Raw genomic sequence first — 21456 nt, 5'->3', positions numbered from 1 at the left:
TGTAACGATCGCAAAACACGCAAAATGTATTATCAGTTATTTGTTAAAGGTTTTGAACATGATACCCAATAGAAGCTTGCCTCTATGATATATGAGAACATGATAACAAATCAGTCTACAAACCATTCTCATATCCTAAACAAATTCCGTCTAAAAAAACCCGGAGAAGGTGTAAATTCTATAGAATCCCCACAAGTATGTAAATGATAAGAAAATAATCTTCGAGCTATCTTTACTTGGATCTGTTAGTGAATATCTGGTTAGAATTACCATCAGTGTTTCATTTTAAACGAAATAAACGACTCACAAGCCATCCAGGGTCTCGTTTATGCCAGGCGCTATACATCAGGATACGGCTGCTTTGATAACGTTTCCGAGATTCTATTTTGTGAGAAATTTGTGCATTTTATTGGAAACATGACCCCCGCCACAATTGGAAGGGCTTTCTTCTCTAACTTTACCCATAATAACATTTTGTTAGACACTGACCCGGTTGTAAGCCCGTAAATCGTTAAATATATACTACCTTCTTTTTAATGAGGCAACCGAAACCCGGACTAATTGCGGACGACTCCGCGATTATTTTTAACTATGGCGTTAAATTTCTGAGTCTCCGAAAGGTTCTTCGGGGCGAGAAAGGTAAAAAAGGTCAAATTTTGGCAGTTTGAGAGATAAGCGCAATTTATTTGGATCAGCGGTGAGTTTATAGTCGACAAATATAAAGGTATGTTCTTGACGAGGAGCTGAGAGAATCGAACTCGTCGCTTCTTGCTTCCTGGGGAATCCGATACAATTGAAGCCAGCGCTTCTGGCGCCAGGCTGCCCGTCTTTTATTGTGGCTTAAGAACCCCACGACACCCGATGGGGACAGGGTGGGCGAAACTTGTCACCCCCGGAACAGACGATCGCTGTCCACAGATAGACTTACCCGCCGTGTCGTCACAGATGTGTAAGGAGCTTGGGTAAGGTGCCAAAATTTGAGGTGGTGTTTGGAGTTGGAACAAGAGACACAATGTATCGTCTGGTTTGAAGCGAGTCCTTCCGTGATGTTGGGAGTTTAAGGACGAATTTCAAGGGTAATTAATTTCGGCATAGAAGGTTATGGCAAACATTTTGCAGCATTATGGGAATAAGCTTACTCTAATACGCCTGCTTTTCCCACATAGAACTAAATAGCCTACGTGTCGGGTATCATGGCAAGTCTAAGGACGTCGGTCATGTGTTGGTCAGTTTGTCGACTGGCCGGGGTGACACCCCTTGTGTGGATAGATGTTTATATTGATGCTTTTCGAACTTAAAGACAAATAAAACCATATGATAGCACATATCCATGAAGCAAGTCAGTGCATTCAAGACAGAGCAAATACTGATGATGATGTTGATCATGATGATGATGATGATGATGGTGTCAAAAGTGATTCGGTATATGTACCCGCTGTGTATGATTATTCGTACAGTTCAATTGAGAGTATTGCAAATGGGAATTCATCAGCAAATGAAAAGTATTTACAAATCGAAAATAATAACAAATACAAACATTCACCTGATGAAGGAGCAACGTTTTGTTTTACGATAAGCAACTCCCAAGCGTCGTTTATTTCTTAAATCAAAGACTTTAATAACAAATAGTATCAATTGCTTGGCATGATCACTGACGGTTGTTCTTATGCAGTGTGCTTCCTGTGTTTCCGCCGTCGGCAAACACAGATATCTACACCTGGTATCTTGTACCGTGGCATGTTGGATACGTACGCTCGCTGAACCATTTAATTGTACATGGGTAGAGCTATTAGTCAGCCTGTCTTCGGGCGATGTCACGTAATGAGTATATCTAATGATTAACAGTTGGAGATAATATCGCTCCAGTGCTGATTCTCAATAAGGCATACTGTCTTTTCCTGCTTGGGAAATCGATTTTCGAAAGTTCCCATCATAAAATTGGGTTTTATCTTGTAACAGGATGTCTTAACGTTCACATATGATTCCTTGGAGCAGTCATTTCAATAAGTTTATTGCAGCTCCCGACTTAAGGAGATCCCGTATATGCTAATCAGTCTCCATGTCACGTTGAAATCTCGAGGCATATCCCATAATCCCTCACGGCGGTCCGTTATTTCGTTACAAGGATGCCTAAACGGGAAACGCCGTTGAAAACATTAGTAAACAGCGATACTGGGTGTGATATCGTGTGATAATAAGTTTTTCACAGCCCTCCTATTTTTATTCGAGGCTTTTCTTAGGCAGGAACATGGAAGCCAATATTGAACGCTCTTTGTTCCTCGTAGCACCATTTGAACTCCCCTTCTTCCCGATCTGTTTCTCTATACACATGAATCGGAATGTCTGCTGGCATTGGCGAAATTAATACAATGGAATTTGGCCAAGAAGTTTAACTTAACCTTCAGGTAAATCGTTCAATAATGATCAAATAGCCAATCCACTTCCACTGATTTACCCACCTAAACTAGAAATAAAAGAGACCAATGAGGCCGCCTCGTCTGTTTTTATTTAGATCTATGCATAACGATTCAGAGTGACAAAAAACTCTCCACAAGATTGTATGACAAGAGGGATGACGTCAACTTTCGAAAAGTCAACTAACTTTCCTTGTATGTCGAGCAATATCCCAGCAGCTCCAATGTTTGAGCCACTGTCGAGCATGATCTTTTTACGAAGAATTCAAAGAGCGTGATATGTCTCCTCGTTGTTGGAGCAGAGTTACAACATTCAAGCCATCAGCAAATCTTTCAAAAAGTTTTATGGTAGACATGTAGAGGACGTTTTCTAATTTGACGCATCAGTGACCAAAATGATGTCCGAGGCGATTCCATATTTTGCCTTGCATCATATGTTAAGGGGCTTCTTTCAGGTGAACAATTGACTTGCCTTTGCGTGTTTTTCTGACGGGCGACACCGGTGGGGCAGGATACGCTCATCTTTTTGCGAACACCTGGTATCACCACTATACAATATTAATTCATAAACATATGTTTTTGAAATAGTGAGGATCGTACAATGGACTTTTTGCAGACATTTCTTATGATAATGGAAATGGTATTGTATTGAATGATGCAGTTCCTGAACTAAATGAATTTAAAAGGGGAAATGGTTTCAATCTTACCCATTTATTTCTTTTGTTTATTTAGTACCAATTATGATACGACTACAATTCAAAATGGTGCTACTACTACTGATGCAACAACGACGGCATCTAGTCGCTCTGGATGAGGTTTCCCTACAAGTGTAAACTGACACACAGTGATAACACTAACAACTGCACCAAGCTGTGATAAACCACATGTTTTTTTATAATTATGGAAATGTTTTATTTATGATGATGATGATGAAAATGATCCATGAAGAGGCTTAAACTTACCACTGTATCCTCTCAATGTGTTGGATAGACTATAGAAAAGTTTATGATTCTGTACCTCACGAATGGATTTTGAGGTCACTGGAATGTATTGACTCCCCCGAGCGACTATTTATTTTACTCAAGTATTTAATGAATTGCTGGTCAACTCAACTTGAGATGTATTCGCAGAGGCAGGTGGTGACTTCGGAACCATTTTCTATCAGAAGAGGAATATTTCAGGGCTCTTCTTTTCGCCCTTTGCTTTTCTGTGTGTCACTAAATCCTTTAAGCTACAGATCCCCAACACCCCTTACTCACCTCCTTTACTTGGATGACCTTGAAGTTATTGCCAATGGAGGATCTACACTGAAAAACAGATTCTGCTTGTCGAGTCCTTTTCTATTGATATCGGCATGTCCTTTGGACTCGACAAATGCAACATTCTTCATTTGAAGCGTGGCGAGGTAGAAGAGGGAGGATCAGTCAGTTTACTTTGAGGAGTTATTGACCATCTTGTGGAAGGTCAGGCCTATACGTACTTGGGATGCAGATTAGGGACAAACTCCAGAATGCAAACTTCGGGCAGAGTTCAAATGTAGAATAAGGAAAATCTGGAGTTCAGAGCTGAACGCTCGCAATAAAGTCAAAGCCACAAATATTTATGCTGTGCCCGTCCTTTCGTATTCTTTTGGTGTTGTTGATCGGACGAAACAAGAAATTCAGGGTATTGACACCCTCACCTGAAGAATCATGTCAGATGTCAGATCCCACCACCCTCGCTCTTCCCTCAATCGCTTATGCTTACCAGTTATGATGGGAGGCGTTGTATGATTAATGTGGAGGCTCTTCATGATAGAATTGTTTCGTGCACTTTTGCACACATTTATTTGTCTGATGGTCCTCTTATGAAGCATGTCCAGACTCATGATGAAAACAAGGCATTCCACAGTTTTCTAAAACGAGCCAAGGATGTGGGACATAATCTCAATGTCGGTGTTGATTTTGTTGATGGTTCTGTACTGCTGGACGGTACAGAAATGAATGTCAACCAAGCGAAGTGCCATATCAAATCGGCCCAGATTCAAGGAGAGGCTTTCTGAACGACCACTGCATCGAGTTTATGTGCAGTGTGTTGAGAAGATCAGAAATCCTGCAGAGTTCTTCACTTGGATGAAGTCGTCTGGCCTGAAAAGTGAAACAGAAGGCTTTCTATTCGCTGCTCAGGACCAGTCACTTCCAACTCGAAACCGTCAATGTGTGATTTTGCATCAAAATGTGAATATGAAATGTAGATTATGTAATGAATTTAATGGACTGTCCAACACATTGTGAGTGGATGCTCAGCTTTGGCACAGACACAGTATCGATAGGGTGGTTCGATCATTTTATTACCGTCTTCGACATGCTTGTGGTTTTGACACACGAAAAATCGTGTCAGACAGGACGGGGACAGCACAAGCATCTGCGGCCCTAACTTCACTGCGAGCGTAGGCTATGAATTCCAGATTTTCTTAAGTCTACATGTGTACTCTGTTCGAAGTTTGTCCTTGATATAGCCATTTTGGAGTGTGTCCCCAGCTCGCATCCCCGAGTATAGGCCTGACCCTGCTCGAGATGGCAACTGACTACCACGGCACGTTTCATACGAAGAATGTTGCACCTGTCGAGTCTAAAGGACATGTCGATATCATTAGAAAAGGACTCGACAATGAGAATCTGTTTTTTAGTGTGGATCCTCCATTGGCAATTGAGTTCAAGGTCATCCATGTAAATTATTATTATTATTATTATTATTATTATTATTATTATTATTATTAATCTTTAATAGGGTACAAACTCCAAAAAGGACACACAGTCAATAACCTTATCTCGAAAAGTGATCCTGATGCGACATGTAGGTCAATTTATGTCACGGCATCATAACCATTCACCGTTACATGGGAAATAACGAAAGGGGCCATACATTCAAATGTAAACTGTACTCGGAGCAATAGCGAATTAGCGAATGGTCAACAAGTTCGACTTCTACCGGCAAATCTAAATCATCCTGAATTTAGTATTCTGAGAGTGAGCTTGTAAGTTTTCAAGATACCCATTTGGCCTGAATAATGTTTGGCTATAGTTACTAGTTATAATGATATTATCTAGAATTAGCAATGTCTCTAATATCTTCAACAAATCGTTTCTATATAAATGGCTGATGTACTAATAAAATGTCCATGACTAAGATCCAACTCAGTAAAAAGGCCAAACAACAGTTCCCCGATGGTAGTCCGTGTCTACCACGTTCCCGCGAACGACGTTCGATGTCGTATCTACGCCACTTTAAACCAGACACTCTTAGGCTGAAAATTGCCTAAAACGAGGCAGTTTGATAAATAGCTCATTGTAAATATTATCGGCAGTAAGTGAGCGGCAGGGTATAGGGGTGGTTTGTGAGTGCACCTGTCGGTGAAATAGACAAGCTATCAATCAGTGTTAATTTCATACCAGCGAGCAAGTAGGTGATAACATTACTTATTAAATTTGATGAAGAGCGAGCGTAATTAGCAATGTATCTCCACCTCAGTGTGACAAGTAACGCTTGTTAATGACAGGTAATACACTAAATTGCTTGGGGGATCTGCCGGCTAACGCCCTCTCCCATTCAAGATAGACCCACACCCCTTATTTCCCCACCTGTAGGGGCTATTTACGTGTACGTCGAGAAGCCCCTCACTTGCTTTATCAGTTGACGTTAACGATTACTTTTTAACGTCATTACGTCATCACTAACGCTGAAACAGTATCAGTTGTGCTAATACTGTATCGCTGATTGGGTAATGGACTTATAATTCTACAGTCTTTGAATCAGAAATGTGACAGTTGATCGTTCCTGAAATAGACATGAGCTTAGCACCTGAGATGAAAGGTGCCTAAAGAGAAAACCAAGTTTCTTATGTAAGTCATTCTTTCCGTATTACATGGCATTGCACATATAAATATATCTATTGATTTTATGTCTTGGTTGACATTTGATTACATAGTTTTCGTTAGCAGTGGAAATTTCCTTTACCTGAAATTCTATGTCGCTGAACAATTATTAATAATATTTAGCTATTAAAAATTCCACAGTGTTCTCAATATTTTAAGAAATATTCCTGCTGTACAAAAACCTCACAACATCGCTTTAATATACAGCACATTGAAAGTTTAACTAGTTTTACTAGAAACTTAACCCTCCCTTAGAATCCTCGACTTTTTCAATGATGTACCCCTATCTCAAAGCACCGAGTCACGTCTTTCAGCGCAGGTCACAAATTGAAGAAGGACATTCTGTCACTTTAATACATGCGTAACAAGCACGTTATTGTCGTGCTATTTCCACAGTAAACTCATCTACCGTACAACCAAAGCAGTAGTTCCATTAACTTTCATTTCTATAAGTTAATACTACTAATATTTCAGGTTATTTTTTGAAGACGTTGGAAGAAGTCCAAAAGATTGCACACCCGCCTTAATAAGGTAATTGACGGATTTTTTCTGTTCCCGGACAAACGGGAACTTTATCCTGATGCGAATGAACACATCAGTGCGTAATAGAGTAATTTGCCCTAAAGTATTCATCCGCCAACAAAATGTAAACAAATTTAACTTTGTAGGCAAATATGACCCTTCTCCAAGGATTTATGACTCTGGGGCGGGGAAGAACGTTGAATTTCCGCTAGCAAGGGGCCATTTGTTACAAAACATTTTTTTCAAAGCTTGCCCACACTTTTATAACCCTCCTAAGCGAGAAAGATAAAGAATAAACCATTTTTCCGGATGATTATCCTTGTATGAAAGACCGTTTTGTAATTTTATGTCCCATTAAGAGACTTTCGTCAGGACAAGGGGCTATTTAAAAGGCGGGGATACCTACACCCTGTCTACAGTCTGCGCTATGGCTTTGGGCTTAATAACTTGAGTTAATATAGTTTCGAATGACTTTGCAGGAATAGCCTGTTGAAAAAAATATCAAATTACATCGTAATTAATCTTACAGTCAATGTGTCAGTTATCATGTTTGTGATAGATGCGTTTTAAACGGATAAAATATTTCTCAGGTTAAAATAACATTTTAGGATATTAAAATGTGTGGACTTTATAAGTATGCTTTTAAGGATGTATTAAGGGCTTTTTACGCGTAACTTTGAAAGTCATATTTTTAAAATGAAATATATCAGTTACACACAGTGATCCAATATTGCTTACATGTGCCCCTGTGTGGTACAACATGCAAGTACTTCCTGATGGAGGCGACTAGAACGGGGATTGCTTGGCCAGACTCAGTGTACCTCGGTGGCGTTGCCATTTGGTAATGCCTTGAGTCACTGACCTATTCTCTGTTATTTAAACATCCGTGATATGGCTGAAATGTAGCAGCTTAACATGGATTCCCTATTCCGGTTGCTGCGGTAAGCAACATTCACTCACTCAGTCACTTGACTGGAGAAAACAGCCATCATTCCCGCTGCAACACTCCAGACTGATCACGTAATGGTACCACGTGTTACTTCACTAAGGAACGTACGATTCAGTAGTAATTAGATTTTCATAAACATGAACAGTTAATTGAAACATTTATCTTTTTATACTAATATCCAGAATATTGCGCCTGTCGAATATATATATATACATCTACCTTTATCTAGGTTATAGTGTTTGAAACTTACATTCATATGCTGCCTGAGGACTAGGTGCATATTTACCGAGTTGTATATATATATATATATATAGTCCTCGGGCTGCATGTAAGTTTCAAACACTATAACCTAGCTAAAGGTAGATGCACACTTATTCACACCTAGGTTTAATTGGTTACCATGCGACATTTTCAAATACATTTAATTGGAGTCTGGCCTGCCGTAGATGCAATACACAACATATGCAGTGAAAGTGACATGATATTTACATATTTTTTTCACACATGATATCTTGTTAATTCAGCTGTCGCGTGTGCATCACAGGTTAACCAGTTGATTGACAGTCTGTGATAAATTCACGTTATCAATAATGTTTTCTAACATAAAACATCCAATGAGCTTCTCATGTGTCATTTTAGCCATATATCGTGCTGAATGTTTAAGTTTATCCCATTTAAATTATTTGGTTATCGTATTTGACAGATCGTAATGACAGTAGAAAAAGATTAATATATTCTTCAATATCAGGATCAATACAGTTTTGTCGGACATCAAACGGATATGATATTCAATTCTGGTTTCAACACTTTTTTAATACCATGACAGATGAATTGTATCAAGTTATCATAAATATCTATATAAATATAAATTGCTTTTTCAGGCGTGCTAATCACATGGTGACGATGACTGCTATTGTGTAATCATAATAATACCTATTTATTATGATGTTTTTTATTAAAAATATATTCCTTTGTATGTTGATGTAACAATTGTTTATATTGATCCACACAATAAAACATATTCGAATGGTTCCAGAAACAAGGATAAAACAATAACCCTTTATTAAAAACAGGAAGCGTATACTTAACATTGATAATAGTTAGGCATTTCAATCAGATTATTAATTGCTTTTGTGTCAAAAAGGTTCGAACAAATGGGGTTAATATCGCATAATGGTCTTTTAAAGATTTGCTATTTTATTTTTTTGCATGATTTTATGTATTTGGGAAAATGAAACACATTGTTTACGCTTTAAACCTGTAAATATATCTGTATTGTACGTCTTATATACAGAGTATTGAATCCACAATGAAAGACTGGTAGTGACATTGAGAACGTGCACTGTACAGTGTGATGTATGCACCCTTAGACATATGTTCTGGCATTCCAAAAAGATTGATTGATTTCAAAGAGGAAATTTTATTGGAAATGTACCTAAACGGTAAGACAACCCTTCATTCCAGGAAACAATGTTATCACTTGTATGCCAGTATTAGTTTCAAATCCTGTTTAAAGCGTTGAATCTAAAGGGTGGATATACTTTGGGAATATTTGCATTTCAGAGATGAAAAGTATGTCTGTAACACATTCACATTCACATTCTTGTTACGAGTTTACATTTTCTGTCATCAACGTTAACTTGATTTATCGAAGGTATTTGAAGTCGAACGTCGACAAGAAGACGCCTAGTTTAAGTATCGGTTCATATTCTATCATGCAAATAGTCCGCATTAACGAGGGTACGTTATAGATAGTCTGAGTTATAATCAACTGTTGGTGAGAAAATCGCTAACACGTGAAAGGCTGATTTATATTTTTAGTGAATATTTAGACTTGGCAGACTCCGTTTACCTGGACCGCATCTCTTAAGCATTCAGTTATTTCAATTTATGTTTTTTTTGGGTCAGATTCGACATTTCATCGTTTGAAGTAAGTGCCCATAAATTATATACGTTATGCTTTATTTCATAATGATACATATTCATTTATCGAGGTGTAAGTGTTTTTTTCGATAACATAAAATAACCCCCATCTCATGTTTCTTGTCTATATCAACTTTCCAAGCGCAAATTTCATGCTATTTTATCTAATTTTAACTTCTTTTTAAAACGAAAACCGGATCAGATGGTCTCGGACCGGGGTATCGCCAAATGTCACATTAAAGAGATCGGGCGATATAAACCGGACAAAAAATGGTCGTCACCGGACTTGACTTCTATACGGCATCGTTTTACTACCGACAACGGTGGGTATGTTTACAATTTAAATTGCAAATAATTTGGGAATGTTTAGAGGTATCGAAATTGCCTGCTATTGCTGACGAGTGTTAAGCTATACACTGTGATGTTATCATACGCGTTTATGTAGAAGAGAGTGGGCTCGCTCATCCGGGTATTGTGTTTGTCCACGCATGCGTAGTATTGTGCCCGAGGGTAAGGCTGGGGCTTGTCGTACCATCAAGATAAGAACGGTAATTTCACCTCTCGTCAGATTGGGCGTGTAGGCAGATACCCTTATCCTGACAAATAAAAAAGACTGTCGTTGACTTTTTAATAGGAAGATTGAAGGAAGCGATATAAAGCGATTTCTAAAATTATTTATGATTTGACACTGTTAACAATAAATGATGTATAGGAATTTACTTACTTAGATATATAGGAGAGATATATGGTGATAGATTAAAGCAAATTATTTTGATCAAAAGAAATGAATTTTAAATTAGTATATCTTATGTGTTGGATCACTTTGAAGTTTTGCTCGGATATTAATGTACACGGGGCGATAAGTATGCTTTGAAAAATATCAATCGTTATTGTCTTCGAGTAATTGTCGTACTGATATACCTGGTGAAGCACAGCATTTGTTTTCAAAATTAATGATAAAAAATACCCCAAATTACATGTCATCATGAATCTGGATAAAGGAAGCATATATTGATTTATACGGGTATTCAAAGTTCATATAAATAAAATATAACTGCGTGAATTTTTAATTTATTTAAAGTAATAAATAAAATACATCCTTCTTTCAGTCCAATCTGCAAAGAGAAATTTCTTAAAGTTGTTTTTTCGTCCCGGCCGTAACACAAAGACGTTAAGTCAGATTTAATTTTAAGCTTATTTCACCTCATTCTCAATAAACCACGCTCCCTGGAATTGTGTGTTGCAATATCGTTACTTTGTTGGAAAACTAAGCTAAATTAATATCGCACCAAATCTTGTGTAATTGATGCAGTGATTCCATATTTGCCAAGTTCTTCCCCAACATGTGCATTGCTCTACACACTGCGCCGCGGCCGTGCTCTAAATACTAATGCATTTTCCGCTCGACCGAGTAGGGTCTGTCAGCGCTAGCTAATATAGGAGATGCGACACAAATTGTTTACATCGCTAGGTTTTGGTGTACAAAGATCTCTTCGCTCAGAAGATAGACGCCCCGCGCTGAGCCGTCAATCATTTGTAACCATCACACCGAGCGACCAATCACCTTGCACCGTCTCGTGATGTCATTTCCTCCATTCGCTGATTGGAGAACGGGGCGGGGCTTTCTGTACAGAATGCGAGGTTCCGTTTCAAGAAAAGACGAAACACGAAGTTAGAAGATTAATTTGACCTGATGTATTGAAATTGAGATTCGCTCACGAGAATCTGAGGTTAGAATGGCGTTGAAAACAAGCAGCAACTCGGCCTTTACGCCCATAGCAGCAAATGCTGTCGATAGTCAGAGCGAAGCAGACGATACCGCTAGCGCGCAGACGACACAGGTTGACGACGAGACGACCAGCAACATGCACGCTTCAGATGTGGAGGTTCGTGTGACTTCGGACCCTCTAAGGACATCGAGTCTCCCCTGTGATTCCAAAACAACAACAGACAGCAAGGAGTCGAGAAAGGACGAACAAAAATGTGTTCCGGTCAAACCATCCCGATGTTCATTCTCTGTTGACGATATTCTCGCTAAACCCGAGCGGCGACCGACAAGCCCAGAGCAAAGCAATTCCACCCTAGGTACCCGATCTCCCCCTTCCAGTCCTCCAGACTCACCCTCAGCCACGGGGGTAGAGGGCAGGTGGCCACCCGTTAGTCCTGTTACATCATCGTTCCCATCTTGGTACTATGCTTCAAGATTTCAACATGCCAACGGTACGTACACTAAAGTTTTCAATGATAAATTACATTCAGACTTTTTTATTTATCTCGTTTGTACTTTTTACACTTTCTTTAAAAAAATAGAAAAATCGACCGATACGTTAACAGTGTACTGTTTTTCTAAATAACCTATATGAGCATCTCAGTTGAATTATATTTCAACAGCATAACGATTGCTAGACAAAGTTCAAGTCATACGGTTTGCGAACACAAACATCGATGAAGAAAAAATGTATGTTAATAACGGCAATTCCAGTTGTCTGCTACATTGATGCTGACATGTTAAGCCACCGTTGTAGTTACCACTATCACACCTCCGGGACACACTATTGTGACAACATGTTTAATTATTAACTATTGCTTTCCAAAGTGGTTTAGCTTTTCACAGACACGGTTAGATAATTAAGAGAATTTGAGTACACGAACTGACGCTAGCTATAAAATAACAGCAAGCTTTAGATGAACCAAGTCATCGGTATAAAAAAAGATCATTGATGAATTTGTAAATTGCCATTCACATGAATTGTGAATGGACTGGTATAATTTTGTGAACTAATTGCGCTGTGATGTTAGTTAAGTATTGGGAGGATGATTCTATGTATTTTAAGCAAATAGTACCGATATTTATATATCCAGTTCATATATGCAATTTACAACATAACGCAAACTGACAACCTTTCTTAGTATTATTTGACTACTATGAATGTTGTTTGCAAAGACTTCATTGTTGTTTTAGTTTATCCCTTCAATGGAACAACGACATTCTTACAATTCAAATATTCTTTATATGTTTTTAAATACCCAGTTTTCCCTTCGAGTTTTAACTGCGGGTCATAGCGCGCAGCCACCCCATAAACAGTAACAATTCTGCTAAATATTTAAACGAATGAATGGGAATATATATAACGTAGTATGTATGTTTGAATGTGTAGGATTTTCAAGTATTTTTGATAGAAAAAAATGACTAACTTTTATAACAATATGGTGGTATGCGAAATCGTAAATATGAAACTTTTAATTCGTTAGTTTATTGAATATTTAGCTGTACAAATGAGTGGTATGTGAATGCAGATACAAATTTCAACATAAGCCTAACCAAAACGTGGAATTTGAAATGTGTTCTTGGTCGCATACATAATCAAGTTGTGCTGAATGGAAATCGTACACAACACGCCCTGTATTCTATGAAAACAGTAATTGCTAACATGAAAATTCTGAACCCCGTAATTAACATGAACAAAAATGAAAGGAAATTCAGTTTATCTGTTTCATCGGCGTTACAATGAGAACATGTAGTCAGTTATGAATTCAATCAAATTGCTGTCTCATTTACATTGAATGTATTTCGACACATAGTTATATAAAAACAACACGCTATGTGTTTCGAGACTTTTATGACAATCATCAAAACATGGTAAATATTGTTTACGGTGACTATGAACAAAATCTCTGCTTGTGTATACACCTATGATTTATTTTTTATCAAAATGGTACATACATGTAAATAATAAAATGAATGACTCTAAACGCGGTTTTCTTTCAGACTTTACATGAAACAAGAATCAATTTCCACCATAACATCATGACATGTGCATACTATTGACATGTACTATTACATTCATGTATTCATTCCACATTCGCTTTTATCAATAGTAGTCAATTTCGGTAGGATATGTGGTCATGAACCTTTATGTGCCTCCTCGTATTACCTACAGCACAGTCATCATGTATATGCCATGCACATATCAGCTCAAGCATGTACATATCACAGTCTCGCACCTATTTCTCGCGTAGCCTCAGGCGAGTCGGCGAACTATCTGTACAACATTATGTTGTCAATTCTACCGATATAACCAGCATGTAGATAGCTCATCGATTGTATCAAGCAATATGTTAATGGGCTAATCATGAGAGAGTGGTCATCACTGCCCGGTGGCTAAGTGGCCCTAGGTTTACACTAATAGTGTCAATTGCTACTATAAGTGGGTTTATTGCATCTCCTGAACGAAGAACGGTGTCTATACAACATATGATAATTGAACGCGTGGTGGTTGTAAAAATCGTTCGTTCGGTCCGGATATTTCACTCATTTAAAGGGCGTTTATTTCATGTCTGATTGCACAGTGTCACCAATTGGCGCTTGTGACGCTTGATAAATCTGAAGTTAGATTCAATTACATGTACATCGATGGTTTACATGAATTAGATATTTCAACGGTGTGTTTATTTCATCGTCCCGAGTTACCGGGGCTGACATTGATAGGCAAAATACACAGAAAGTAAATTATACTTATATCATTATATATATTGATCACAGTCTTTTTGTGTCTAATGTTTAATTTCACGCACGGATAAGACAGAATACAAGACAACATTAAACTTAGATACCAAATTTAAATTAATAAACCTATTTCTTTATTACAAAGTTCCATGAATGAAGCTACCGAACGCACGTACGTGTTTAATGGGTGCTGTAAACCCTGTAAGGCTACTCGCCAGCAGTTGTGTTTAGTTTGGGAAACAGTAAAAATGTTTCAAATGAAGAAAATTCCACAACTATTTCCAAACAGGTGACAAAGGAACTTGTAAAATGATAAAGATTAAGGGATAGTTTGGTAATATATACTATATATGCATTTATTATCTGATATTTAGCTTTAAAATTTCTTGGAACTATTCTGTTCGAGATTTATGAAAGGATTAATATATTGTGTCTCATTCAACAAAACGACCGTAGGGTGACATGAGGATGTTGTTTGGGGTTTTATTTCTTGAAGTTTGGTTTTAAATTTGTTAATTGAAAACGATTTAATTTATGTCGCCCAATAACGTTAATGAGTGGTGAGATACATAGCCTGAAATTATACATAGCACATACGTGATAATATTGTTTTAAGTATAAGAAATATCAATTTGTAATTGTAATAGCACTATTTGAAAAGACATCATATTTAATATAATGTCACCTTTCCATAGATGTTATCCTGTGGTCGAGTAAGAAATCGATAAATTTTATTTAATGAAACTAATAATTAAAACTCTGACCTTATTTTCTTTGATAAACCTACCGAGCTGAATGTGAAGTAGTGTCGGAAGTTATATTTCTTGCCTGGTCGACTGAGAATTTGTTAAAAAATAGGTGATAATGCCATAAACACATTGAGGATAATACTAAGTCATTGTTGTAACCCAGATCAGCGGGCGGAACGAAGGAGATGCACCTCAGTTTAACAGTGTAATATATACTATGCTTGGTTGTTGCTTTGAGATTTCTTGTCTGCAGACATACGTCCACGAAGACCAATTAACTCCTCATTATAATAGGCCAAGGGATACATAATTTATGAAACACTACACGGCAGCTTCATGCTTCATGGAATTCTGTGTATTAAACGATAGGACAATGTTGTAATACGTAGCTCCTTGGGTTCAACTTCGATCATATCGATTCTACTTGTAACGTTACAAATTGAACCGGGTTGTTTCTATGAAGATGGTTGTAGACTTGGTGAGAAGCTGTTTGTAATTCTTTATAGTGATTACTGGGTTAGACTAAGGGGAAAGACTAATGTAATTTTTTTTAAATATCTTAATCTTTCTATGATATGTTGCTGCTGATCTGACACATAAAATCAATGATGATACATTATTGACGTTTAGAGTCTTGCTCTATTGCTACCATTTTTCGTTATTTCTTAAGCAACACCTAGCAAAACGTAGGTAGAACATCAATACTATGTACATACAACAGTCAGTTCCATATCAATTATTGTTTTGCTTAAAATTATAAATACCCATATGATCGTATCTACATTATTGATGATTGATTTTATATTTCTAGTTCATCACAGGTATATGCACTGTAGTCAATCTTTGTGATATAATTGTTATGGATATTAGATTGCAATCTCACCACGTGTATATTTATCATATATATCATTGCTGTATATATCTGTCGCGTCCTATCATTAGGCAACGTGTTAACATTCATTACACGTGCATGCACTAGCCTTCATTGCTACTGAAACCTATCATCTTCTAAGCGCTGATGGTGGACCACCTGTAGCAGGATGATCACACTGATGTCGATATTCGTCTCCGTGTCACATGAGTCTTTTGATTTCACAAACGTTGAAATCTGCATGAAAACAACGACTGCAAATGAACTGTGTTGCACCGTCCGAATCATTTCGATTGTTAGTCACATTTCATTTCTGATGTCACGCGCGATCAACTTGTCACTTTCACTGCACCTGAACAAAGACTCTCTGGTACCATTGTCAAAACGTTTGAAATGTACACTAATGTATTTCACAGAATATATGACAGCTCTCTGTAAATAGCAGCAGCTGGGAGGTATTCATCAGGTGATAACTTCAAATACGCATGAGTTAATCGTATACTATCCATGCGTTGAAAGCAATTTCAATAATCAGTTTAAAGAGTGAAGCATTTAACAAACCACATGGATTTCAAAAGACAAGGCCGTTAAAGTGTTAATGATTACTTGACAAAGCATTCTGGTGTGGCACAAAGGTTAACAGTATGAAAGTTTAAATGCCCATAGCACGAAAACATGCTCGCGGGACATTCAGAGTAAAGAGAATACATTAAAAAAATAAAGCCCCAAAACAGTCTTCTATCTAAGCAGTCTTCTATCTATCACAGTTCCTTAGCATCGGATAATACCTCGTGATTGAAGATTTAGTCACTCATTTAACGAGGAACGTGTTGTAAAGAGGTCGTTGAACACTAATACCACAAATTGAAACCTTTCACCCATACTAACATAAATGCGACTACAGTCAGTCACAATATATTACATTATAAACGGGGGCAAAATGTTAGCGTGTTTATACAAGCAATATGCAAGGCGTCTAGGTGTCTATATCGAAATTAATATATATGCCAAACAACCCTTTTATGTAGAACGTATCGATAAAACATGATATTAAATAGGTGGAAATAATCAAACGTGAAAGAGAAGGCATTATATTTATATTAAGGTCATAAAAGATGTTCATAAAGAATTTTCAGAGACGTAAACAAGTGGCATTTTAATATTGAGATCTAATATTTCACACGTTGAGGAAAACGCAATGTGAGATATAAAACCTGCACGAGACCTGATTAAAGCCTCTAATTGGAAGTTTTATTTCTAGTCTATCACATTTTCAACATGTACTGCTGGGCTATTTTATACACCAGTAAACCTACACAATAGCGGTGTTATAATATGCACTTTGCATAATCCGTAAGTAGACATGCTGAAATCCAACAGTTGACCTTCAAGATTTTGAATGAAATGGTCCTTTGATCATCTCACCTATATAGTTCATATATTTTTATGTTTGTGCTAGGAGATGTTGTGTTGGTTGTTATATAGTCTTATTTATGAATGACAATAAACTTTCACGGTGTGGAAGTTATGTCAACAAAGTCGTTAGAAGTCGGGAAAAGCTGAATTTATTAATACGGAAACAGTAAACAATGGTTTGTCGATAGCATATCCTTCAATACGTTTTCAACCGAAATTGCGACAAGAATCGATTTTAATATTTTCATCTCATCGTACGTATCCATTCATATGTGAATCATTGCTTCGACATTGATTTGACGTATTTCTCATTGTTTCAGGTATGGGGGAACGACAGCCAATAAGTCCTAAAACATGCCTCAGGAAGCACAAACCAAACAGAAAACCAAGAACACCGTTTACGACCACGCAACTGATGTCACTTGAACGGAAGTTCCGGGAAAAGCAGTATCTGTCCATAGCAGAAAGGGCTGAGTTTTCAGCGTCCCTCAATCTAACAGAAACGCAAGTGAAAATCTGGTTCCAAAATCGTCGTGCAAAAGCAAAGCGACTTCAAGAAGCCGAATTAGAAAAGCTTCGAATGGCATCAAGACCAATGCTTCCGCCATTGTTTGGTGTGTCGCTTCCGTCGGCAGCTGCGGCTGCGCTTTACAATAGTCACGTGTCACGCGCACCTCTATTTTCCTCTTCCATGATGTCGCCGTTAGCTGTATACACGAGTCTACAGTCAGGGGTGCCTCACTTACACTGACAATAGTCAACAGTAACGGCAGTTTCTGTTGTGCAATATTGAACTTGGTGATGCATAAACTGTGATATCGTGACTCGAAGCTGTATTCTCAAACCTAAGGGCAAAATATTATTATGATTAAAATGAACTCCCCTAAAGACCTCCGTCGCAGGCCTGCTTGCCATCTAAAAATGATGGCAATAGAAAGATGATTCTTCGTCAAGTCATGACTTCAAAGACTGCAAATGAATGAAAACTTTAGTTTGAGCCAATACATTTCCGTCTTGATAATGGCTGAAAAATAAGGTTCAGTTAGCTACCTATAAACACTGACAGCTCGATTTGTGGTCATCATGCATGATTACGTCATCAAAGAAGCACGTTTCTCCCGAGGGGCCACTGTCCATTCGCCGCAGACGACAAGCTAATGATCTGAAGTCACACTGAGCAGACGATGATCTAACGTCATGGCCGTCATTGTTCAAAATCCAAGATGGCGGAATTGTTAGACGACCCGTGAAAATACAATGCCCTTGCAGGTATAAATCACTTCTTTTTCAATTCGATGCATACCAAACGCTCCATGCGCTCGCAACCAAACATACCAACCTTTGTTGCACGATTAAATGCCATATTCGTTGTAAATCTTGTGAACTATTCTAAAAGTTCGCATCGCTCTTTGTAAACATATCTACGCCAAAGAAAGTAGTGCACCGAACTACCCGGTTAGGATCTATTACCCTGCGGGGGGTGCCTGTAATGAAGCGACGACCATATCTTAACTAATGAACAAGCTGTTGTCAATTTCACCGACTGATTTGACGGGCAATATCACTTCAAAGCGCTGGATAAATGATGAAAATTGTCTTTTAAGCGGTCGCAGGTCTTCAAAGCATTCGCTAAGTATAGAATAATAAGTAAACGATATGTTGAAAGAGTTTTCAAGTGATAAGAGTGATTCTCTGGCTATAAGTTTCAGCTATTCACCTACAATTTCTGAAGCAGCCTCTTTTCTGAAATAATCTTTTCACGCAGTCATATTAACGCGCTTTTTCTTGAATCTTAAATGGGGCATTACCTGCTTGGCATTGGTGCTTGTATGTAGAAACGAGATCACAGTTTGTTTGTCTAATATAAACTGGTATTGCTTTGATATCAGACAATTTATTAGGGGTTTTATCAAAGTACTGACCACACGTTTTATGGCATATTAATTTGTTCACAAACGCTGTGAATAGATTAGGCATAGTCACACACACCGTAGAAATACATGTATGCTTGACAAATGTTGATCTTAAGCCAACACTGACGTCAGAATATCACTTGTACAAGTCGTGCACTCTTTTCGGCAATGTTTTGTTGATACATATATCCTTTTAATACAATCGAAATATCAAAAGGTAAATAACAATCAACACTCATAATCTGTTTTAGCGTGTGCTCTTATAATGAAAATAACACATTTCTTTTATCAAATCTAAGTTTTTTTCTGACATTCCTTGTCAATAAAACAAATTGCATTAAAAATGGAAATCGGCGAAATAAAGCCATCATCAGGAATATTAAAAAAGACGCAAGAGGTCACTGAACCGAATGTTTCTGTGAAATACAGCTTAGCACTGCAATACTGACTACTGTAATTATCTCTGTTGAGAAATATTTATCTGGTATATATCAACACGCTCGATCGGAAATTGTAAATAATACATTTCCATGCATATGTATGAATCAATCATAAAGTCTATTGTTCCTCCGTGATATGTGCAGCTTGATGTTAGGCTTCATGACAGGTGGTGTTAATTGCCGTTGTCTATTGGACTGGCTATAAGGATGAAATGACAGGAGATGTGTGCGTCGGATGATCTATCACAACCTGCGTATTGTCATGCAAATTAAATCTACATCTCCCTGAACCTGAGTGTGTTGTGAAACTGACAATATTGTTATGTACATCTTTTAACTGGTGTTGATTGACAAGACCTCTGAATCCCGTCCTATTACTTCCATCGCTCTTGTATTAATTGGTTATCTGATAGGTCGAGTTTTGACATGCATATAATTAAATTCTAATCAGATGAAATCGATAGCGTTGTCATTACATAGCCTGTCTAAGATTAGCCAGTGAAACGGTGAAATAAATAACACTTACAGGTGCTATTGGCATGGTGAAATTGACAATATTTGATAAACATAGTTAATTGCATTTAATATCCTACATTGAAATTTGAATTATATCGTAATTTGTAATGATAGGTCGTGAACTAATTTATGGAATGTATTCAATCTAAATTATTTATGGGGCTTATCTACTTTATGTTTACGATCTATTATTATATATATATATATATATATATATCCATTTGATATACCATTATCACAAGTAGATAGATCAAATAAATTTAACTTAGTTGACATGCAATGCTGCAAAGAATATCAATATGTAACCCGTGCATATATGTGAAGGAAAGTTGGAGGCAAACAGTATATATTTCTTTATCGTACATATAATGGCCAAAATAGTTTAATATGTCATATTTTCATTTTCCATAATCACCTCACAAATAGGAACAGTAGGGCTATTTAATTGTTTTAGTCATAGTTAGTGAATCTGTTGACATCGAAGACGAAATAATATTTCAGAGAAATCAAGTTTGCGAAAAATGAAACCCTTACATGCAATTAAAATGGTTTTAATTCCCTTTTCTCCAGTCCTCCATCCTGGTAATTCTTTCCGTACCATGAATTAAAGCGTCATGTTTCATTTACATTCCTTTTGAGTGATTTAGTTTCATTTTTGGTTTGTTATTATTGTTGCAGATTCCCCGAAGACAGTCGATGAGATGCACAGCGACACTTCTTTATCAAGTTGATGCAGATTCTGGGTCTCTGCAGCCAACAACATGACTGTTGTATAATATATCCTAAATAAAAATTATTTATTTTTCTTACACGCCTATCTCTTGTCTTGTTTAAAAAATACAACATAAAAGCTAAAATTATGATGAAGAAATTTTCTTTAGACTGTTCATATCATTTTATGCTTTGACTGTTACATGGATTCTAAACCATGGCTTATCTGGGTTGGTTACTAAGCACATATTTAATACACAAGATAATGTGCAATTATCATAAAGGAAACTCACACGATATGTATTCTATTAATGAAGCACACACGTTAATGCATTCTATCAATGTACAAAGCTCAAGATGATGTAGTCTGTAAATGAAACATACTGTATTCTAGGAAAGAAAAAAATACACAAGATAATGAGGATTGTGTAATTTCATAAAGGAAACCCATAAGATAGTATTATATCAATGAAGCACACACGATGGTGTATTCTATCAACGAAGCACACAGAATAATGTATACTATCAAGGAAATACACACGATAATGTATTCCCTAAATGAAGTGTATTATGTGATTACTAAACTACAATGAGATAGAGACAGCAGACCA

At 37.2% G+C, this 21456-nt stretch overlaps 1 protein-coding gene across 1 annotated transcript; it reads left to right on the top strand.

Annotated features, from left to right (window-relative positions):
* The first annotated feature begins 11355 nt into the window (after positions 1-11355).
* On the top strand, positions 11356-20945 carry LOC124111708 (homeobox protein MSX-1-like). The gene is made up of 3 exons (XM_046471487.2): positions 11356-11942; positions 17586-18534; positions 20813-20945. The coding sequence occupies exons 1-2, from the start codon at positions 11459-11461 to the stop codon at positions 18014-18016; spliced, it is 915 nt and encodes a 304-aa protein (XP_046327443.1). The 5' UTR covers positions 11356-11458; the 3' UTR covers positions 18017-18534; positions 20813-20945.
* Positions 20946-21456: the final 511 nt, after the last annotated feature.

The sequence above is a fragment of the Haliotis rufescens genome, unplaced genomic scaffold (genome assembly GCF_023055435.1).
Source record: "Haliotis rufescens isolate VD_foot unplaced genomic scaffold, xgHalRufe1.0.p SCAF_12, whole genome shotgun sequence".
Lineage (NCBI taxonomy): Eukaryota > Metazoa > Mollusca > Gastropoda > Lepetellida > Haliotidae > Haliotis > Haliotis rufescens.
Note: the sequence above shows the minus strand (reverse complement) of the source record. Positions and strands in the feature narration are given on the sequence as shown.